Below are 24,769 nucleotides of genomic sequence, written 5' to 3' on the forward strand. Positions count from 1 at the left end.
CCTCACTGCACCGATCCTGCTTCTTCGGCAGGAAGCCCCACCCACTTTTAACTCGGGCTCTCTTCAACCCTCTCTCAGCTCCATTAAGGGTCTCAGAGGGCCACCGCGTATTTCAGAACACAGCACAGTGAAGAGGAAGGAAGGCCACATCGTCTCCCCTCACTGTACTGGATCCTGCTTCCTGTCTGCTTCTTCGGCAGGAAGTCCCACCCACTTTTAACTCAGGCTCTCTTCAGCCCTCTCTCAGCTCTGTTAAGGGGCACAGAGAGCCACCGTGTGGTCCAGAGCCCAGCACTGCCCTGCAGAACAACAATCCAAAAATATAGACTGACCTCTCATTCAGACAGGTAACCCAAACATGGATTGTGGCCAACAAATTATAAGTCACTCAGAGACGTGAAACTCTACAAGGAGGGAACGCTCCCCCCTGAAGATGAACCAGAGTTTACCTTCCAGTCATTGCAACTGTTTCAATGCTGGTCACGCTCCATGTTGGATTCCAGAGTGAATAAATAAATAAAGGTTACAATCTTGCCATCTTCTGTGTGAATATACTTTCTTGCTATTTTCTTATTTCTTATTTCACAAACATCAAGAGCTGTAAGGGTTTTGAAACTTAGCTCAGCTTGGCTTTTAACAAGTGGAGTGGTCTCTACGCGGCCCTGTTTCGATTCCTTCCTCAGGAGACCCCAAACATAACTTGCAGTGGTAATCAGTAGTTCAAAACTTATGTGCTTTTAAACTCCGTGATGAAACTATATCGCTGGAGAGACGCTGTCAGTGTACACAAAAATTTTTTCAACTGCAGCGTCTCTCTGGCGATATAGTTTCATCACGGAGTTTAAAAGCATATAAGTTTTGAACTACTGATTACCACTGCAAGTTATGTTTGGGGTCTCCTGAGGAAGGAATCAAAACGGGGCCACGTAGAGACCCCTCCACTTGTTAAAAGCCAAGCTGAGCTAAGTTTCAAAACCCTTACAGCTCTTGATGTTTGTGAAATAAGAAATAAGAAAATAGCAAGAAAGTATATTCACACAGAAGATTGCAAGATTGTAACCTTTATTTATTTATTTATTCACTCTGGAATCCAACATGGAGCGTGACCAGCATTGAAACAGTTGCAATGACTGGAAGGTAAACTCTGGTTCATCTTCAGGGGGGAGCGTTCCCTCCTTGTAGAGTTTCACATCTCTGAGTGACTTATAATTTTTTGGCCACAATCCATGTTTGGGTTACCTGGCTGAATGAGAGGTCAGTCTATATTTTTGGATCTAAGCATTTTTCTGGCTTCCATTGTATCCTAATCAATAATACCCCTGAGATTTCTGAAGGAAACTGCAGAACAACAAGGCAGAGGAAGGAGGAAGGTTCCCTCCATCTTGTCCCTCCCTCCTCCGCCCGACGCCGCTGCAGTCCCCCCCGAAAAAAAAATAATCCTACCCATACCACACACACAAAAAAAGAAAACTCCAAAAGAAATACAACTCACTCCAAACTTCCTCACATACAGACCAACTAGCCCACACCTCTCAACTCCACAAAATGAAGATAACAAAACAGAAACAAATAGTCATCATCCTGTTACTCTTGATCCTAACAAACCGGAAAGCAAAAGGAACTATAACTTTCCAATTCCAGTTTTAGTAACAAGTAATAGGAACCACCACACAGCAGGGAGATACCATATAAGTGTGGTTGACTGCTCCTCCTGCAAACACCACAGTATCCCCCAGACCAGGGGGAGAAGACCTACAAACGCCTCCCAAAACCATCCCAGGAACAAACCCACCCCCCCCAAGCAAACAACCTCATCTACCCGAAAACTTCAAGTAAAACTAAAACAGAATTTACATCAATAAAATGCGCATACATGAACATCAGATCCCTAGGCCCAAAAACTGAGATTATAAGGGACTGGATAGAAACAGAAAAACTAGAATGCCTCTTCCTCACAGAAACATGGCTAACCTCAGACGCCGACTCCAGAATAACAGAAGTGTGTCCACAAGGCTACAAAATACAAATAGTTTGCAGAGACAAAAAACGAGGGGGAGGACGAGCCATCCTAGCCAAAAACACTCTACATATAGCCCTACAGGACAAAGCCTCTACCCCACACATGAATCTTCTCGCATGCCAACTATTGAGCCCCATACTCAAAGGAACCTTAACATGCCTACTTTGCTATATAACACCAGGAAAATGGAACATAGCAAAATCAGAATTTGAAGAATTTATTCTCAGAAACTCCCTCACATCAACATACAACCTAATCCTGGGAGATCTTAACCTGCACCTAGAAGACAAATCTTCCAGTAAAACAGAAAACCTCCTCACATCCCTCAAAACACTTTCCTACAGAATCCTGGACCCATAAACCACACATGAAAAGGGCCACCAACTCGACATAGCTGCCTTCATGTCCCAAACATCCACAACACAAGAAATACACACCACAAACGGAACTTGGTCTTGCACCCTCTGGTAAGACCACTACAGATACACCTTCAAAATCAACTGGACATAGGGCAAAACCAAACAAAATAACCAAAGCTTAACATACGAAACACACAAAAAGATCGACCTACTTAAATTCTGGAACAAAGTAGACACCATGATCCACGATGGCAACCCCAAGAATTTCCTAAACCACTGGTGCACTCTAAGCACAGCAATCCTTGAAGACATGACACAACCACAAATAAAATCCAGAATCTGCAAACGCTCAGACAAATGGTTTGACAACGAACTACTACAACTCAGATGACAATGCAGACGTCTTAAAAGAGAATGGAGTAAAGACAACCAAGAACACACAAAAACAACCTGGAGAATACTGAACAAACAATACAAACAAAAGCTAAAAGAAAATCATACTACACCTGTCAAATAGGCACAGAAATCCAAGATACCAAAAACCTTTTCAGACTACTAATGGAACTCATAGACACCAAACCCTACCTAGCCACCAATACTGCCCTCCCTCCACAGCAAACCAACTGGCTGAATTCTTCAATATCAAAATCTAAAGCAGCCAGAAACACTTTCCCCAGGACTCTAAGCTATCTCGACAAAATCTCACTACCACCCATAGAAAAAGAGGCCTACGCAGCAGACAGAAACTGGTCAGTCTTTCCAAACTTACAATGGCCTGACCTAGAAAGACTGTACAACAAATACAATCATGCAGCCTGTGACCTCAACCACTGCCCCCCATATCTGTTAAAAGCAGCCAGCACTAAATTCCACACCCACCTCATGCAGTGGATCAGTTACATGCTAACAGAGGGCCAATTTCCATCAGACCTATCCAAAATTATCATAACCCCTATCCTGAAAGACCCAAAGGGAGCTACAGATCAGCCATCCAATTATAGACCTATAGCCTCCATACCGCTTTACGTCAAGGAAGGCCTTGTAGCAAAACTTCTCACCGAATACTTAGAACACCACAACATACTCCACCCCTCACAATCAGGCTTCAGAGGCAACTACAGCACAGAAACATTACTAGTCTCCCTCTTAGACACAGCCAAACAACACCTAAGTAAAGGCAAAAAAATGCTACTCATACAACTCGATTTCACAGCGGCATTTGACCTAGTAGATCACAACATCCTGTTACAAACACTGGAGGCAATAGGAATCACAGGCAGAGTGTACAATTGGTTTGAAGGATTCCTCCACTCAAGAAAACACAGTGTTAAAGTAAAAAAGGAACAGTCAGAATCCAGGAACAACCCCTGCAGAGTCCCCCAAGGCTCCCCACTATCTCCAACACTCTTCAACCTTTACATAACCACACTTGGCTCATGCTTAGATGAAATAGGCATAACTTCATACAGCTATGCAGATGACATCTCCATCCTCCTGCTTTTTGATCAATCCAACCCCAACACAACAAACAAACTACACACTGCACTAGAAACAGTGTCAAAATTATACTGCACGACTTTAATTCCTGAAATAATCAAACAATTAATTAGTTATACAGTTTCCTTCCAGAAAGAATCTTAGCTTTGAGGGCTGATAGAAAATAGACGTTTTTGTGCTCGGTGCATCTTTCTTTAGGTACCATTTTCAAACATAAAAACATCCTATGCAAAAATGCACAGATGAGAGACCAGAAATTAAAACTGAATCAAGACAAAACCAATTTCTTACTTCTAGAAAAAAACAAAACATAACAAACCTAGAAATAGATTCCATCACATACCCCATACAACCCAACCTAAAACTGCTGGAAATAATAAGAACATAACATAAGAACATAAGAATTGCCTCTGCTGGGTCAGACCAGAGGTCCATTGTGCCCAGCAGTCCGCCCGCAGCGGCTCCCCAGGTCCATGACCTGTAAGTACTCTTATACCTAAATCTTTTATTCCCTAATCGTTTAATTTCCTGTTTTGTAGCCCTCTATCTATACCCTGCACCATGCAACTTCAAATCAGCAAAACAATCCAGAAGGCATTTGCAACCATGCGCAACCTAAGGCAAATCCGAAAATACTTCAACAGCGAACAATTTAAACTCTTGGTACAAGCGCTAATCCTAGAACTCCTGGACTACTGTAACATCATATACCTATCATGCCCAACCACCATGCTAAAACAATTACAAACAGTCCAAAATACAGCTTTTAGACTGATTTACTCACTGAAAAAATATGATCACATTATCACCACCTTCTGAGATTCACACTGGCTCCCAGTACAATCACGCACACAAAACACATTCTCCTGCACCCTATTCAAAGCCCTAAATGGAAACGGACCAAGCTATCTGAGCAACCACTTAAACAGAAAAAACACATCCAAGGAGAACAAATGCACACTTTACCCACCCCCCCAATCAAAGGTATACAAAACAAAAAAATATACGACAGACTATTAGCCACCAGAGCAGTGAAACTAGACCAATCTCACCAATCTGCTGACTATAACGCCCAACTACAAAACATTCAGGAAAGAACTTAAAACCTTTCTATTCAAGAAATTCATCAAATGATCTAACTAAACCTGATCAACCCTCCACAGATCCCGATGCATACTACATATATTAACTCTTGTTGTAAATCACGTAGAACTGAAAGGAATTGGCAGGATAGAAGACACCAATGTAATGTAATGTAATGGTATGTTCTGTCACTGTCACATCTCATGGGGTGGGGTAGGCGGAGGTCAGTGACTACTGGGGGATTAAGGGGATGGGTCGTTTGGTGATTTAGAGCACCTTTTTGTAACGTAATCATACTTAATGGAACAAAACCACAACATCTGGGGTAAAAATTTAGTTTTTTCTAGACCTGTCTAGATCAATTAATGGTTGGTTTTCAGTGTTTTTTAAAATAAAAGAGGAGATATGTTGTGAGGAATTTAATTATTTGGCACACATATTTGTATGCTGTTTCATATCTCCTATATTCCAAATTTATTAATACCTTGTTCCAAGGATCTTTTGTAGACTGTTTTAAGGCAGAAAGTCCCACCCACTGGGGGTGGGGGATGGTGGGAGGAGGCCAGTGACTACTGGGGGATTAAGGGGATGGGTCATGCTTTAATTTCTCCAGTGGCCATTTGGTGATTTAGAGCACCTTTTTGTAACATAATCATACTTAAAACAGGTCAAGACAAAACTAAATTTTTACCCCAGACGTTGTGGTTTTGTTCCATTAAGGTAGAAAGTCCCAACCAAAACATGCCCCCTTGAAATTTGGACATACTGCAGAGAAAATCTTCTCGAATCAGAGTTTCAAAAATTGAAACTTAGACATTTTTTGTGAGAAAAATGTCCTGCCACTTTATGCCTATTTTCAGATGTTTTTCTCTTTTGAAAATCAGCACCATTGTATATGCTTAACTGAACACTGCATTAGACAAGATGTTGTGGTACTGGTAAGAACAAAGGAAGAGAAGAATACTCAGACTCTAAGGCAGGGGTAGGGAACTCCGGTCCTTGAGAGCTGTATTCCAGTCGGGATTTCAGGATTTCCCCAATGAATATGCATTGAAAGCAGTGCATGCAAATAGATCTCATGCATATTCATTGAGGAAATCCTGAAAACCCAACTGGAATACGGCTCTCGAGGACCGGAGTTCCCTACCCCTGCTCTAAGGAATCGTGGTCTTAAGCTGCTCAGATGGCTCCTTCATCATTTCAGCAAAGTTGTACTACTGGTATCTGGCTCATGAGCTACAGCAATGCAAGGAACACAGGAAAATCCAGAGACCTTCCCACTCCTGGGGGCCCATGCCATCTCCAGAAGAGAGGAAAACTTGCCCAGATACAAGAAGATCAGTTTTTTTAAAATGGGGAATTTGCTGAAGCTAACAGGATGGATAGCAAGCTCTTGGTACAAAGCATGCAATAGATATCTTATATAAAAGTTACACCTGTTTTTCTGGATAAAGGAAAATGAATCACTGGATGATAGGGCAGTGGGCACATGTATGTCTACTTAGCACCCAGTTAGGTATATACATGTATTTAGTTTTAGAGCCCGTCCTTCCCAGGAGCCCAGAACAGGTTACAAGGATACGTACCCCGTAGTTTTCAGGATCAATAACAAACATGTTTATATTAGATGTGTGAACCCCAGTGCATAAAGCTCTTTGGGTCAGTAAGAATACCTTGAAATGAATTCAAAAAGCTATTGGAAGCCAGTGCTGATTGCATAATAGTGGGATTATGTAGTAAAATTGGCAAGCATGACATAATAAACAAAGGCAAAAATAAATAAATACAAGCTGAATATCTACTTGTTAAATTGCACCACCAAAATGATATTCATCTATTTAACCAAAACCAGGGACTAATTAGATATGGTTCCCTATAGAATACGGAGAAAAGACCTCAGTTTCCTCCAATGATACTTGACACTTGGAAAAACTCTATGATCACTGAAAAGCTATCATAGGAAAAAACATCCTTGGTCTACAAAAACTCCATTTAAATACAGTAAAACCTTGGTTTGCGAGCATAATTCGTTCCAGAAGCATGCTTGTAATCCAAAGCACTCGTATCAGCAAAGTAAATTTCCCCATAAGAAATAATGGAAACTCAGATGATTCATTCCAGAACTCAAAACCTTTAATATTAAATATTATACATACTTGTATTGCAAGACCTTGCTCATTTAGAACAGTCGCTACTCTACAGCGTCAGAGAGAGAAGAACCATCGGCTCAGTTGTGATGATGTGACGCGTGTATTCTGCATGTACTCGTTTTGCAAGTCTTTGCTTGTTTAGAATAGTCACTACACTCTTGAAGTCTCAGAGAGAGAAGAAGCATTGGCTCAGTTGTGATGTGTGTATACTGTATGTGCTTGTGTTGCAAGACCTTGCTCGTATATCAAGTTAAAATTTAATCAAATGTTTTGCTTGTCTTGCAAAACACTTGCAAACCAAATTACTTGCAATCCAAGGTTTTACTGTATTTCAAATTCATCAATCCATTTTCAAAAACATAATGGTATAGGTATAGGAAACCAACACTTATCTTCACAGCAGTTGTAGAATCATATTCTCCCAGTGTTGTGAGAAGTAGTTTAAACTCAAAATTCCCAACAAGGCCCTGTTTCGCGTAGTTGCTGCATCAGGGGAAATTCATAAAGGAAAAGAGCTACCGCTTCACAAACTGTCTTCAAACTGAAAGATAATGTGTGAAGCGGTAGCTCTTTTTCTTTATGAATTTCCCCCGATGCAGCATGCGCTAACCGCTAACACGCCCATAGGATAACATGCACGCATTAGCATTTAGCGTGATAATATTTGTCGTGCGCTAAAAGGCATAGCGCACCTGTGTAAAAGAGGGGGGATAATGCGTCTTGAACCCGCTTATCTGAAATTTGAAGACATTCCTTTTTGAGAAAGCTTTTTTCATTAACCTCACTTTTACACAACTGTGATAGTGTTTTTTTAACACGCTGAATGCTCCGCACTGCTCCTGATATGAGCATCGGGAGCGGTTCAGAGCATTCAGTGCACCAGCCTGCGCTAAAAACCACTTTTGCGGTTTTGTAAAAGGGGGGAGGGGGGGATTAAATTAGATGATTCTGGTGTCAGAAGGGTTTATTAGTAAGACTGTCTACAAAATTATTTCTAAATGTTTTAAAATATTTTATGTGTATATGTGAATGTATATACAGTATATAGTTAGACAGATATTTTCTCCTTTTCATACTGCACTATCCTTTGTCAATGGAGTTCCATTCTATTTTAATTGTAATTTTGTAAACTGCTCTGTTATTGCCGAAGGAAGGGCGGCTTATTAAATAAAATGAAACCATAACCCATAAACCAATTGATAATGATTCCCCAAACATGCATGTACCTTCCATGTAAGCTTTATAATATTACCCCCCAAATTCATGTTAGTCTCTTTAGTCACAGAAAATTATCTCATTTTGCTTCATCAAACAAACTATTCAGTTGATCCTCAGTTCCTTAAATGTGGTGAAACTCATATGAGCTAATCCAGTCTGATGTCTTTCTTGAGTTGAGAAATTGCATTTCTTTTAACCTTCGTAACCAACATATGAGCAATCAAGTAACCACACACTGTAACTTTGTCAGCTTTTCTTAGTATCTTTACATATGTAATCAGAGTATCATTAAATTCTAAATACTCTTATCATTTCTCAATTGCCATGGGTGAATCTCTTCACAAAAGCTGTTAATTAATCCAAATACTTAACTAAATAAAATAAATTAAATTTTGACTAATGATGTGATCTTAAAAGTGACTCATTAAGGATCCTATGCAATGAAATACATGTTAAAAAAAAGTTTGCCCTGAGCAAAACTTTCAATGTGCGAAGTTAAAAAGCCACTTAAGAAATGATGCATTATGATACAGGTGGTCAATTTTTAAAAGGTTTAGCTCCCAAGGCCGCTCTGCCACATGGTCAAGCTGGTTGCATGGCTGAAGGGCCTCCACAGTCCAGATGTAGGAGAGAGCAGGTGGGTGAACTCGACTCTATGCAGCCAGCCCTGCTTGGAAATGGGCCACGGGTAAGATTGGAAGGGTGCCAATAGTTGTTATGGAGAGAGTGAAAGCTTGGAGTGGGGCCAGCAGTGAGCTTTAAAACAGCCCAATGGCTCATTGCCAGCATCATTTTACCAGCTCACCCACTGATGTTCCTTGCCCAAAACCAGACTAAGGGTATTGGTGCCATAGAAGAGCAACAGCCATGGGTAGGTAGTCATACTCTAAATATATACTTTCTTCACTCGTTGACTTCTGTTTATACCTTAAAATGGTATGAATGTGAGTGTAACAGTTCAATTCCTAAACTTCTCTTTGTTGAAAGAATAGTACCATAGCACTTGGTGTTGTAATTTCCCTGTTTAACTCAGCAGTGGCGTACCAAGGGGGGGGGGCGTGGGGGGCGGTCCGCCACGGGTGCCAAGCCCTGAGGGGGTGCTCCCGGTCCGGTTCCCCCCCCCCTGCGCCGGGAGTCGCGTCTGGAAACAGCCTGCAGCAAGATCGCGATGCCAGCGATCTTTGCCTGCTTCGGCTGTTTCCTCCGCCACGGTCCCGCCCCTCTTCTGACGTCAGAGGAGGGGCGGGACCACGGCGGAGGAAACAGCTGAAGCAAGCAAAGATCGCTGGCTCACGCGATCTTGTTGCAGGCTGTTTCCCCAGGGAAATGAAGTGGGGAGGCTGGGGGAATGAGTAGTGCTTCGTGGTGGTGGTGATGGTGGTGGTGGGGCCGAGCGGTCCTTCAAGGTAGTGGGGGGGGCAGCAGGCCTTCAGGGTGGGGCGGGCAGGCAGACCTTGTGGAGGGGGGGAGACAGGCCTTCAGGGGGACAGGCCTTCATGGAGAACAGGCAAGCAAGCCTTCAAAGGGGGGACAAGCCTTCGGGGGGGTGCAGGCCTTCGGGGGGGACAGGCCTTCAAGGGGGATAGGCAGACCTTCGGGGGGGTGACAGGCCGTCGGGGGGGGCAGGCCTTCGGGGGGGACAGGCCTTCAAGGGAGGACACAGGTCTTCAAGGGAGGGCACAGGCCTTCAAGGGGGGGACAGGCAGGCAGGCCTTCAAGGGGGGACAGGCCTTCGAGGGGGGTGCAGGCCTTCAGGGGGGTGCAGGCCTTCGGGGGGGTGCAGGCCTTCAGGGGGGCAGGCCTTTGGGGGGGTGCAGGCCTTCAGTGGGGGTGCAGGCCTTCAAGGGGGGCAGGCCTTCAAGGGAAGAAGGCAGGCAGGCCTTCAAGGGTGGGACAGGCCTTCAGGGGTGGGATGCAGACCTTTAAGGGGGGGGGACAGGCCTTCAGGGGAGGGGTGCCCTGGTGTAGAAGTACACGGAGGGAAGGGGGAGGGGTTCAAAGAGACGTGCATATGCCGGACTTTGGGTGGGAAGAAATAATGGGTCTGAAAATAGAGGAGAGAGAGAGAGATGATGGACATGGGTTTTAGGGAGGGAAGGAACAGAAAGGGAGAGAAGTTGGACACAAGGGATGGTGTGGAGGGGGGGATAGAGATACTGGTTAGTAGGGTAGTTGGGAAAAGAAAGGGAGAGATGGTAGACCCTGGGGTGGTGGGGAAGGAGGGAGAGCTGCTGGATGAAAGGGTAGTTAAGAAAAGGTGAATCTGTGGAGGGAGACAAAAAAAGGAAAGATGCCAGACATCTGGGGGAGGGAAGGGAAACGGAAGGGGAGGACAGAGATGGCAGATGGATGGTTAGCACGGAGAAAGAAGAAAGAAGGAGACCCTGGCAAGCAAGTTATCAGAAGACAACCAGAGCCTTGGACCAACAAGATTTGAAAAATAACCAGACAACAAAAAGGTAGAAAAACTAATTTTATTTTCTGTTTTGTGATTACAATATGTCAGATTTGAAATGTGTATCCTGCCAGAGCTGGTGTTAGACCGCAAACGTGAGCTAGGATTTAACAGAGAGAGGAAAAGTCCTTTTTGTTTCTTTATTTTATTTACACCACAGCACCAGTGTGGTTAGGAGAAGCCAAAGGGGGGGGGGGGGGGGGGGTGAAAAAGCTATAAAATAAACCCACCAGGATTTTTTTGTAAAAAATACCCAATTGGGCAGGAAAATTGAATCGATAAACCAATTCAATAGGCTGAATCGAATCGAAATTTTTTTTCCTGAATCTGGCAGCACTAGTTTGCGCTACTGTCTTAGGCTTTAGGACCTGGGATTGGGGAGAGATGGCATCCTCAGTACTTTATAATGCAAGTGAAATGAGGATTTGGTCAGATTTTTGAAGGGTCTGCACTCTGCAGAAGAAAAATATTGTATAGGCCGGGGACATGAGACAGCAGGAAATGGGAACTTTTCTTCCTTCTATTTTTGTGAATGGAAAGGCTGAGGATGTCAGAGAATTCAGTTAAAATATGTGCTTTATAAGAAAATATAATAATGTGTTTTATAAAGTTTATAGCATTGTTGGCCTACCCAGTGAGGTGTTCCTAGTGGTGGTGGTGGCAGTGTGTCAATGTGTTGAGAGGAAGAGGTGATCTGGGAAATTCTGCTGAGCAAACTCCGGGCCCATTTCCACCCCCCAGTTAGTCCACTCCACTCAACTGGTTCACACACTGAGTGGGACTTTGGGTGTTGTTCCTGGGTAGTTGTTTTGGGATCTCTTCCAGTGGTTTGTCAGTATCTCCTTCTGGTCCAAGGAAGGAAACTCTGTTAACCTTAGCACTGACCTACAGAATATGTTTGTAACAGTGCTGCTTGTGTGGCATTAGTCTATGTAGTAATCGAAAGAAAAAAACAGACTTTTGCACATTTTTGCACTATATGGTGGGTGTATGAGGAGATTCACATTTCCTGCACAGCTAAGTCCGTGTGAAGTTACCTTGTGCTGTATTTGACATCTAGCAAAGTCTCTGTTTGGAAAGAAAGATTTCAGCTTAAAAATGAAGTGGCCAAAAGTTATGGTAAAAGCAGATAGCATAGCTGGTTTTAAGAAAGGTTTGGACAAATTCCTGGAGGAAAAGTCCATAGTCTGTTATTAAGACATGGGGGAAACATCTGTTTGCCCTGGATCGGTAGCATGGAATGTTGCTACTCTTTGGGTTTTGACCAGGTACTAGTGACCTGTATTGGCTTCCATGAGAATGGGTTACTGGGCATGATGGACCATTGGTCTGACCCAGTTAGGCTATTCTTATGTTATGTTCTCATCTGTAGGGGCCTTTGTTTTCACTTCTTATTTTAATGTATTTTTTTTCTGAAAACTTATCAGTGTTTTTTATAATGGGAACAAAAATGGAAGAGAATTAATGTGTGTGGAATGGGGGGGGGGTAACTAATTTCTTCAGCTAAATAATTCAATCCACCTCAACCAGACATAGGAGAACTCACGCACCATTCACACACCCTCCAACCAAAAACGTCAAAAGAAAAAAACAGTTCGACAACCTCCTAGCCATTCGAGCTGCAACACTCGACCCCCAACTCTACAACCTATTAACCTCGACCACAAACTACAAAACCTTTAAAAAAGAAATAAAAACCCTTCTATTCAAAAAACACATAAAACTGAACTAACACAATCAGAACTGTCCCAAGCATCACCTGCAACTACTCCATATGTACTTCTGATGTCATGACAATTCAGACATAATTTATGTTATGTTATGGTATGTTTGGAATAATGGTTACATATATGAGGTTCAATAAAAGAAAATTTTCACTGCCTATTTCTATTATGACCATTTGTTCAGTTTCATGGTTATTAGAACATAAGAAGTTGCCCCCGCTGAGTCAGACCAGAGGTCCATCTTGCTCAGCGGTCCGCTCCCGCGGCGGCCCATCAGTCCTAGTGCCTGAACAGTGGCCCCTGATTAATTTTGTAACTTACCTCTAATCCCATCCCTATAATCTACCTCTACTCTTATCTGTACCCCTCAATCCCTTTGTCTTCCAAGTACCTATCCAAAGCTTCTTTGAACCCCTGTAGCGTGCTCCTGCTTATCACATCCTCTGGTAGCGCGTTCCATGTATCCACCACCCTCTGTGTGAAAAAGAACTTCCTGGCGTTTGTTCTAAACCTCTCCCCTTTCAATTTCTCTGAGTGCCCCCTTGTACTTATTGATCCCTTTAATTTGAAAAATCTGTCCCTGTCTATTTTTTCTATGCCCTTCATGATCTTGAAGGTTTCTATCATGTCTCCTCTAAGTCTCTGCTTTTCCAGGGAGAAAAGCCCTAGCTTTTTCAGTCTGTCAGTATATGAGAGGTCCTCCATGCCCTTTATTAGCTTATTACGAAAAATATTTTTTTACATGGGGGGGGGGGTGTCAAAAAATTATGGGCCCCGGGTGTCACATAACCTAGGTACGCCACTGTAACTCAGACTCCCTTCTAACACCTAATTTTGCTATGCGAAATCCTTCAGCAAGAATTTTACACACCTTTAACACAGGTCTCCTCATGCAAAGAAGGTTACATACACTTGTCTGTTTGTGTGTCAGAACGGAAATATTGGTGATAACTCACATAAGTTCCTCTTGGATTTTGTAGTGTAATATTTTGATACAAGTCTGGAGGCATTACGGTCACTTTGGGGACTCTGTTCTCTTTCTCTTTGACACCTGGGGTTTTCAAATGGAGAATCAGTTTTATGTATGATTCTTGCTTTGTGACAAAATTAGTTATCAAAGTTTAGAGGATGGGGGAGGTACTTACCATATTTTCCTCTCCAGCAGTTGTTGCTTCGCCTGTAAAGAACAGCTAAGGTGATAAGTAAAGCAGTACCGAGAAGAACTCCAATAGCAGCTCCTACTGTAGTCTGCAAGGATGTATCGGGCTGTCCTGAAGGGGATGCTGGAAAAATAACAGGCCTGAAGGTTACCAGAGCAGAATAAACAATGGCAACAATTTCAGTTTGCACCAAAAAAAAACAAAAACCCAGTTCCCCCATTCCACCTAAGTACATTCCTTCCCTTCTCTCCAAATACGCATAATTTTTAAATTAGGTATTTATATATGTCAGTTTCAGTTAGTGGCCCCCCCAATGTATGGTGGTAAGGGTTAAGTGAAAAGGCGTACTGACCAACGCCAGGTCCCAGGTTCAGTTCCCTCACAGATGACTCACCAGGAAGTAGAATAAACGAGCACAACCAGAGGTGATTATATAAAGAATATATTATAGAAATATCTTACAGAAAAGCAATATTTATAATCATTACAATTAAGCATTACAATTAAATAGAGAGCATAGCAGTTTCCCTGCCTTACAGAGTTCAGAAGGAAGCGTGAAGTTTCAGGGAAAGGCAGAGAGAAAGAGAAAAGGGGGATGGTCTAAGCTTCGTGTTCCATAGATAAAGGGAAGGATAGACAGAGAGAGGGAGAGCCAAGAAAGAAAAAGAGTGCCAAGCCAAGAGCCAAGAGATAGCTAGATAGAAAGAGAGATAGATGTGTGTTGCAGAGAGGAGGCTTTTATACCTTGGCTCAATATAGAAACCTGTATGCCCCAGTATCTTTCTGTTTAGAATTTGTAAACTGTTTGAAACAATGGTTAATTTAATTGCTAAAGAGGGTGAGATACCTGCAAGCATGGTGATGGGATTAGCCTCTGGCTTCTTTGTCCCATTCAAGCAGGCCATTGTCCTAAACACCTTCTTAATCAGACATTAACACCTTTTAGCTAGTCAGATTCAATCAGGGAAACTTAAAACATATCAGGGATACTTAAAACAGTTTCCCTGCACTCAGGGTCTATCTGCATTCCCATGCCAGAGTCAGATTGATATAATTTCCCATAGGCCTCGCTGACATAAGTAATGCCAACTAAAAATGCTGAATGGTAGCGATAGCTAGGCTGACAATATACTGCCTATCAAGTTATCTAAGCAATTTACAATCAGGTACTCAAGCATGTTCCCTATCTGTCCTGGCAGGCTCACAATCTATCTAATGTACCTGGGGCAATGGAGGATTGAGTGACTTGGAAGAACGCCCCCATCTGCCTGCATGGATCACTGTGATTCACACACATGCTCAGACCCTCTGTAGATGGTCTGCGCATGCCCGATTGAGCTGGGGATGTTTTTTTTTTTTAACTTAACTTTGGAAAGGGAATGTGAAACAGGATGTTTGGAGCCCGTGGTTTTAATCCGCTTAAGCCCGCAAGTTAAAACCACGGGCTTGCACTACAGGGAATCGATCTTGGCTGTGCTGGAGCGGGACGAGGCTTGAGAGAGACCCGCCGGAACACTACTGTTCCCTACTACTGTTCCCTCTTCTCAAGGGAAGGGTTTTGTGCACACACAGGGAAGGGTGGGAGAATCGGGCGGCAGGAGAGATCAGGCTGGAGGAGTTCGGGGCAGGCAGAACTTCGGGGCTGACAGGGCAGAAAGCTGGGCTGCAGAAGACAAGGCAGTCGCAAAGGGCTTCAGCGACTGGTCCTCAGCAGTCGCTTTTTTTTGATCGGCCAGCCCAGTCGGTGTTGCAGGGTTTTGTTTAGTGAATCGCATCCCTGCCTACTTTGCAAGCCGTTGCCCTCATTTGCATGTGCGGATCGGAGGATGGTAGGAAGACAGGTAAGTGAATCGGGCCGGGGTCGCTAAGGGGTCGCAAACCGATCGGTACACGATCGGTTTGCTTAGTGAATTTGGGCCTTTCTTCTCTTAGGCTTCCCTTTCATAAAAGCAGTGATCAGGAACGTGGCACTGGCACTGGCGTTCTATTGAGTGAGAGAAGCGGCTTAAAGAGTGTGAATGAGAAATTTTCAAATGAGCGTGGCTCAGAATCTGTGAGAGTGAGTCCTCAAATGAGTATGACACATTCCTAATGAGTGAGAGAAGGGCTCAAAGAGTATGAGAGAGCCTTCAAATCAGTGTGACTTTCCTAATGAGTGAGTGACTTTCCTAATGAGTGAGTGAAATGGTGTGGTGGCCACGTTAGTCCACTTTTCAAGGTAATATATAGAAATAAAACAAAAAATTCATTCTATGCACAAAAAAAGATTGGAATTGGGGGGCATTTGTATCTGATGATTTTAAGGTAGACAAGGAGATTTTAAAGGGCAACAGCAAAAGCTATAAGGATACTTGGGAGCATAAAGAGAAGCATGGCCAGCAGGAAAGAGGAGATGATGGTGTTTCTGTATAAGTCTATGGTGAGACCTCATTTGGAGTAGTGTGTGCAGTTCTGGAGTTGGTCCACAGTTGTTTCAGAGGGCAGCCATTAAAATAGTCGGTGATTTTTGTCATCAAGCATATGGGGATAGACATAAAGATTTCCATATGTATGCTTTGGAAGAATGGTAGGAGAGGAGATATATGATAGAATCATTTAAATAGCTTTGTAACATAAACACACAGGAGGCGGGCCTTTTTCAGTTGAAAGGAAGCTCTGTATTGAGGGATCATAGGATAAAGGGGAAAGGGGACAGACATAGGAGTAATCAAAGGAACTATTTTTTATGGGAAAGGTGTAGAGGCATGGAACAATATCCCAGAGATGAGGACAGTGTCTGAATTCAAGAAAGCAGGGACAAGCACAGATGACTTTTAAGGGAGAGGAAGGGATTGCAGAGAGGATCAGTTGGTGCATGGGCATCGGAACGGGGGAGGCAACAGGAGCCTTGGTTTCACCAAGGATTGATGGTCGGCGGTGGTTTTCCTCCTACCCACTCTCCTGCCGGCACTTTACTTTTAAATTGTCGGGCAGTCACCACACAGTGTCAAAGAGCAGGCCTGACCTGAACCCTTCATTCTACTTCCAGGGGCAGGCTTGCTTGTTGATGCAGTGCGGTGACTGCTTGAAGATTTAAAGTACAGCACTGGGAGGAGGTGGGTGGGGAAGTTGGGAGCGGTGCCACAGGATTCTGCTGGCTAGGGTGGAGCTCTTGGGTCCCCTGACAAAACAGCGTTCTACTGCCTATGAGTTGGTGGATAGCTTGTATGGACTTTTTATACTTCCATTTTCTGTTTCTATGCTTCAATCAGGCCCAGACCACCACTGAGTGGATATTTATTGTATTTTAAAATTTTCTATTCTGCTAAGTGGATTACAATAAAACATATGTACATATTTTATCACATCAATACATCGCAAATATTACAAAACTGTTACAGAACTGTTAGTAGCCAGAATATCCTTTAAAGAAAAAAGGACAGATATACGACTACTAAGATCATTCATTCTAATAAAACTCTTTTTAAAAGCAGATGAGTTTTTAACAGCATTTCAAATGATTTCAAATTTTTACATAATCTTAAAGAACCTGGTAAAGTGTCCCATGACAGTGGACCAGCCACCAAATGCAGTTTCCTAGAAATGGCAGCAGATGGCAGCATAACACATAATATAGTAAACTGTCTAATCATAAACAATAATGCAATACATACCCCCTAATTCTAAAGAGCACACCTGAAGTTAGGCACTGATTAGTCATGTAAATTTTTGCATTAAAAGAGCAATAACATAGCTAAATGGTAAAAAAAACAAACAAACAAAAAACAGCAGTCCTATGTGAAAGTGCAATGGGGGCCAGATTCTCAAAGCTTTAATTCGGTTGCTAAACTGGTTTCCAGACGGTTTAGCCTGCATGCATTTTAGTGGCGGATTATCAAAGTGGCTTATTGCGGTCTTTAGTGAGCTTTCTAGCAGTCTCTGACACTGCCATTCAAATGGGCTCTTCAATACTAAAATGAGCACTCTAGTGGATTCTTAAAAATCACCAAGCTATTCTTCAAGAGCACCATTGGCTTTTGGTGACAAAAATCAGCGACTGGTCCGGGAGTGCTGGTACAGTGACAGCACTGTTAAAAGTGCATCTTGTGGCGTGTGTTTTGACTGTGGCTAATGGAAAAAAATAAAAAATCACATGAAGAATCATAAATTGTAGTCTATTTTATTTTTTAGTGGGAGTAGTAAAAGCACACTTCTTGAGCGCCTGTATTATAGCCCCCTTTGGCAGCAGGAGAGATGCCCAGTGTCTCCTGCCGCCAACTGACACACACTACCAGTAGCAGGAGAGATGCCCAGTTTCTCCCGCCCAACCGACATCCCCCAGGCAGCGGGAGAAATGCCCAATGTTTCCTGCTGCCAAACAACACCCCCAATTCCTCCTCAGCAGCAGGAGAGTTGCCCATGCTCTCCCGCTGCCAACAGACACACACTACCAGCAGTGGGAGAGATGCCCAGTCTCTCACGCCCAACCGACACACACCCAACCCCCCTTTGGGTGTGTCTCAAGGACTGGTTTGAAAACCACTGCTCTATTTAAAGGTGTTTTATTTTCTTTCCTCTCTTTTTCTTTTGGGTGGAAATCTTAGTTTACTAGCCATTAGATGTGCCTCATTGCTCTGCTGACTCACATGTTTGCACTGATTGCTGTTAATTAGCCATTGTTGGCTCAGACGTTTCACTTTGCTACAGCACTTGAACTTTTTGACCCTGTTGCTTTTTGCTTTGTTAAATGAGTGTGCACTCAGAGCTACTACTTGCACAATACTGTTTAGCTGGTTGCTGAGTCTGTTCACTCAGCTATCTGTCCCCTCTTCGGCCACCCACAGTTTTTGGCTCTCACCTCCTTTCAGGTATATCCTCCTACTCCTTTACTCTATTTATTTATTCTTTCTATTGGTTTTTCATGATGCATACAGCTTCTATTGTTTCTGGCCTTGTCATATATATTGCTTATGAGTCCTCAATCAAAATTTGTATGGTTCTTACAAGTACCTCAATCCTACTGCGTAATACATTTCCTTGCTTCCAATGTCATTATCTATAATCTCTTTAAACGTCAAAGGTCTTAATAATGTGATGAAAAAACGTAAATTACTGTCTTACATTGATGATCTTAAAGCAGATATCATTCTGCTTCAGGAAACTCATCTTAATGATTCTGGATCAAGTAAGTTTCTTAAACAAGGTTTTTGTTCACCTTTGTTTTCCCCTGCTTTAAATGGAAAGAATGGTGTTATTACTCTAATTAAGCAACACCCGTCCATCTCCATATTATCCAGCTCTCATGATACTTATGGTAGATGGGTTAGTACCAAACTTTCTATATCCAATCGTGCATTGCGTATCATTAATATATATGCTCCAAACTTAGATTCTCCTGAATTTTTTCATAATTTGGCTAATCATATTTTACAGGATCCTGATATTCCTATTATTATTGGAGGTGATTTTAACCTTATTTTAGATCCCTCCAAGGACAGGAAATCACATGCCTCATACAAGAAACCAAAATCCTGGTACGCATTACATGATATTATTTCCCAGCTTCATTTAACAGATCCCTGGAGACTGCAGCACCAAGACCACGATCAATTTACGTTTTTTTTCAGCACCACACTCTACCTATTCAAGGATTGATTATTTTCTTGCTAGTGCAACTATCTTACCACACATCACCACTTCTGATATTCACTCCATCACAATTTCTGATCATGCTGCTATTGCCCTGACTTGTTCTTACTTTTCTCTTACACCTCGCAGTAGGCAATGGCGGTTCAATTCCTCTCTCCTCGCTGAGGCCCAATTCTCTGAGTGCATCACTGCTGCCATCCAAGAATTTTTTCATTTTAATATCCCCACACACTCCAATTGGATAACCACCTGGGACGCCTTCAAAGCTTTCATACGTGGGACGATAATTCAGTTCACTGCTCGACTCCACTCCTCTAGAAAACAAGTCTTAAGAGATCTTGAATCTCGCATACGTGAAGCGGAGGCTACCCATATTTCAGACATTACTGATATTCCGGCCCTGACTACTCTGCGTAACCTTAGACTCCAATATAACTCTTTATTGAGCTCATCTGCCGCCAAATCTATCTTTATCCAGGCTGCTTCTTACTACGCAGATAATAATAAGCCCGGCCACCTGCTCGCGAATTATTTGAAAAAATCCCAAGAGAAGACCACCATATCATCTATTAAGGACCCCGCAGGACAACTTACCACAGATTCTTCAGCCATCTCTTCCGCCTTCCATAATTTCTATCAAGATCTTTATTCTTCTGAAACCACTTCCTCTTTATCTAGTCTCAACTCCTTCCTGTCTTTCCCACACCCCTCTCTCTCTCTGACTGATACTCTTTCACTTACTTCTCCTTTCACTTCCCAGGAACTCACGGATGCCATTAACTCCATGGCTCCAAACAAATCTCCTGGTCCCGATGGCCTTACAATTGAATTCTACAAAGTCTTTCTACCCATCTTACTTCCACACATGCTGCCTTTCTTTCACTTTTTATGTAATCAAGGTCATTCCACAGGTTCTTTTACAGAAGCTACCCTCATTGTCTTCCCTAAACCAAGCAAGGACTCCCAAGATGTCAAAAATTACCGCCCCATCTCACTAATCAATGTCGATGCCAAAATTTTTGCCAAGATCCTCGCCTCCCATCTACAATCTGTTCTCCCTCTTCTCATTTCTCCAGATCAATCTGGTTTTCTAAATAATCGCTACTCTTCTAATAATACCCGACTATTGTCTCATATTATCCATCATTCCACATCTCATTCAGACAGACTCTTAATTATGGCCCTAGATGCCGAAAAAGCCTTTGATCGTCTTGAATGGCCCTATCTCTTTCATGTCCTTCGTTGGTATGGCTTCCCTGATTCCTTCTTATCTATGATTAAAGTTCTGTACTCTCACCCGACGACACGTATTATGATCAATGGACATCTTTCACAACCCTTTTCTCCGTCCCGTGGCACGAGGCAGGGCTGTCCCCTATCTCCCTTACTCTTCAATCTTGCCCTTGAACCACTTTTATCTGCCATTAGGAATGATTCTCGGATTGATGGCTTCCACTATAATGACTTTTCAGTCAAACTATCGGCGTATGCTGATGATGTTCTTCTCTACGTCACTCCGGAGTCTCTCCTCTTTGTACTTGAACAAATTGACCGCTTTTCGGCTGTTTCTGGATACAAATTGAACGTCAATAAATCTGAACTGTTGCCGTTGAATTGTATCTGACTCCTCCCAATACGGTTTCATCTGGTCCCCCTCCAAGATCAAATATCTCGGTCTGTATTTTGGGCCCTCTATTGAATCCACTTCACGACTTAATTCAGACTATATCTTCTCTATTATTCGTTCTTGCACCTCTAGATGGTCCCCCCTTAATCTTTCCTGGTGGGGTAGACTATCTACAATACGCATGATGATCACTCTTAAAATCAATTACATTCTTAGTATGCTCCCCTTTCTTTTTCCCCATTCGGTCTATTCTCGCATTGAACAATTACTCTCTTCCTTTTTATGGCAAGGCAAGCAGCCTCGGATTGCACTCCGTAAATTGAAATGTTCTAAGGAGCAGGGTGGGGCCAATTTTCCCAGCTTTCGCGAATATCACTATGCATTTTTGATGTCTCAGGGCTCCTTATGGCTGAATTAGGAGTCTATGCGTATGGCTCCTACTTGGTTACCTTTGGAGTTTGCTATCGTTGATTCTTATATTTTGCATCATGCTCCTGCTATCCCTCTTCCCCAGACGGCAAAACAAAACCCAATATTGTTGAGTACGTGGCAGGCGCTCAACCATATTGACTCCCTCTCAAACAAGAAATTGATAGACTCAGTATTTGCACCAATCTGGCATAACCCCAAACTTAAGATAGACAATGCGGTGATGATATGGAAAACTTGGCATCAGCATGGAATTTGGCATATTTCCCATCTATTGCATAATGACAAATGGATCACCTTTTCAAATATCATGGCCAAATTTAATATTCCTCCTTCTCAATATTTCAAATGGATTCAACTCCACCATTGTCTTATTGCGAGGTACCCTTCCCCAGCATCTCTTCATACCACCTCAGAATTACACTCTCTGGCTCTTTCCTTCACTGCCTCCAAAGGCCAATCATCTAATTGGTACAAATTTATGCATTCTAAATGTTTCTCTGCAATCCCAGCTTCCCTGATTAAATGGGATATGGTGTTGCAGTCTCCATTAACTGATCATATTTGGAAGGAACTGTGGACCAGAATTTTTAAATCGCTCCACTCTGCCTCCCATAGACAATCCGCAATTTTTCTATACCATCGAGCCTTCTGGACTCCTTCCAAAACAGCCAAAATTAAGAGGTCCTCAGATAGCTCCTGTTGGACTTGTAAATCCTCAGAAGGCTCTCTACGACATATGATATGCGATTGTCCCCATTTACAGATTTTTTGGTCCTCTGTTTGGAATGTGATTACCAAAATTTTTCTTATTAATGACCCCTTTACATTAGATGTGTTAATTCTGGGATCCTCAGCACTATCCTCACCTTTATCTTTGTATCATGACCGCCTTTTGACTCTTTTGTTATTTCTAGCTATTCAATTAATTTTGCAAAATTGGAAAGACTTTTCTAATCTCAGCTTCACTCATTGGTGGAATTCAGTTTGTCTTCATGTTAAATATGAACGACATTTGGCAGAACGCTCTAAATCACTATCCACTTATAATAAAACATGGTCGATACTATTGGAGTACTGCACTCAAGACCTTTGAACTAATATCTATTAGACCTTTACCAGCATAATATCATTCATCTAATTGATTTACTCACTTGCATTTCTAATTGGTGTTTATTATCTACTGAATTCTCAGGACTCATTAGTGACCCCTTCAACATTTATGATAATTGGTTTTACATAGCTTTTGTAGCTATATGTTTTCTATATTTGCTTAAATTATGGTTTCCTATGCACATCCATTGCCCTATCAACTTCTCTGTCTTGCTATTTATTGTGGCTAGAAGACTGTATTGTATTATTTGATGCTTATATGTTTGTTACCGATATATTATCTTTTGTGGTGATGTACTTGAAAGGAGCTGTCACTTCTTTTTCTTGTTGGGCTTTCTCGGAAGCCTATTGCTGTTTATTTTATACCTATAAAATCAATAAAAATATTTTGAACTAAAAAAAAAAAAAAGAAGAAGATGACAATCCTCTACCTATTTTAGCAAGAATATTTTTCACTTTATTCTCATAAATCTCCGAGAATGCCTCCACAGATGGAACAGATAATGAAGGCTTCACAAGTTTTCAAGTTTATTCAATTCTTGATATAACACTTATCAAGCATCTACCGTAAGTGGTTAACAATAAAAATAGAATAGAATAAACTTAAAATACACATACGGGGATAACAAAAGCTAGTGACTTGATACATAAGTCATTCAGAACTTCTTAACCAATCTGAATAATTCATGAAGGCTGGACATTTTATTTTCCAGAATAATAAACTCTCTGAGCATTGAAAGCTGCCATCCTATGAGTGGGCACTTTTGACAGAATATTCCCTCTTCAAATCATTTTGATTGCTTTTAACTATGGGCTAAACGCTAACGCCTCCATAGAGCTTGCATTAGTATTTTTCATTTAGCACGTGGTTTGCGTGCGCTAATCTTCAATGCGTGCTAAAAACGCTAGCGCACCTTAGTAAAAGGAGCCCTATGTGCTGGCTGCATCCATATTCCGTACCTTGACATTTATTCATTGCTCTGATAAGCAAATTTGTACTGTCCCTTTTAGGGAGTTTTGTCTACAGTTAGGTTACCCTGGTCTCCCCTCTCTTAATTGCAATTATAAACTACTTTGATGCTTATTTTAAATATGACTGTATAACCTAGAAATGTTTAGTTTTTCTTCCTTTTAATCCACATATGGTCATATTTGGTAACTGGCAGATTCTAAGTTTCATTTGCATTTGTTTTGTATTAGGAGGGCATGACTACCAGTATTTCTTGACTTGTTGCAAATCCTTTTTTATGAACATAAATTGAGAGAAAAAAATAAGGCATGATTTAATTCAGGGATCTCAAAGTTTCTCCTTGAGGTCTGCAATCCAGTCGGGTTTTCAGGATTTCCCCAATGAATATGCATTGAAAGCAGTGCATACACATAGATCTCATGCATATTCATTGGGGAAATCCTGAAAACCTGATTGGATTGCGGCCCTCAAGGAGGGACTTTGAGACCCCTGATTTAATTAGTCTAACTCAGGGGTAGGTCCTTGAGAGCCAGAGCCAGGTCGGGTTTTCAGGATATCCACAATGAATATGTATGAGATGGATTTGCATGCACTGCCTCTTTGAGATGCAAATCTATCTCATGCATATTTATTGTGGATATCCTGAAAACCTGACCTGGCTCCGGCTCTCGAGGACTGGAATTACCTACCCCTAGTCAAACTGATGCAAGCTGATCAATTACATCCTTTGCTACACTATTAATTCTCGTTCATCTGAATCTCATAGCATAACTTCAATAACCAGTTATTTTAAGACATCCGTTGGATACGGGCTTCAAACTTTGGATATTCAGGGCTCGGTCTTGCGCCCAATCCTATTCAACATCTTTATAAGGGACTTGGCAGAGGGACTCCGTGGTAAAATAACATTATTCGCCGATGACGCCAAACTAAGTAATGTTGTGGGCAAAGGCACAACGGACAAAACTTCAATGCCCAACAACATGATGCATGACCTACTCCTACTGGAGCGCTGGCCTAAGACCTGGCAACTCAGCTTCAATGCCAAAAAAATGCAAAGTTATGCACCTGGGCAGCCAAAATTCATGAAGACTTATACCCTTAATGGCGAGATCCTAACAAGAACTGTAGCAGAATGAGACTTAGGGGTGATCGTCAGTGAGGACATGAAGGCTGCCAATCAAGTGGAGCAAGCTTCATCCAAGGCAATACAAATCATGGGTTGCATACTCAGGGGTTTCGTCAGCCGTAAGCCTGAAGTCATTATGCCATTGTATAGATCCATGGTGAGGCCCCACCTGGAATACTGTGTGCAATTCTGGAGGCCGCATTATCG

At 42.2% G+C, this 24,769-nt stretch overlaps 1 protein-coding gene across 1 annotated transcript in view; it reads right to left on the reverse strand.

The window, feature by feature from the left end:
* The window catches only part of LOC117368842, a 211,742-nt gene that overhangs the window by 14,792 nt on the left and 172,181 nt on the right, over positions 1-24,769 (reverse strand). Inside the window, 2 exon segments of the mRNA XM_033962586.1 lie at positions 13,463-13,557; positions 13,652-13,789. Coding sequence (XP_033818477.1) covers positions 13,463-13,557; positions 13,652-13,789 — 233 coding nt within the window.

The sequence above is a fragment of the Geotrypetes seraphini genome, chromosome 11, assembly GCF_902459505.1.
Source record: "Geotrypetes seraphini chromosome 11, aGeoSer1.1, whole genome shotgun sequence".
Lineage (NCBI taxonomy): Eukaryota > Metazoa > Chordata > Amphibia > Gymnophiona > Dermophiidae > Geotrypetes > Geotrypetes seraphini.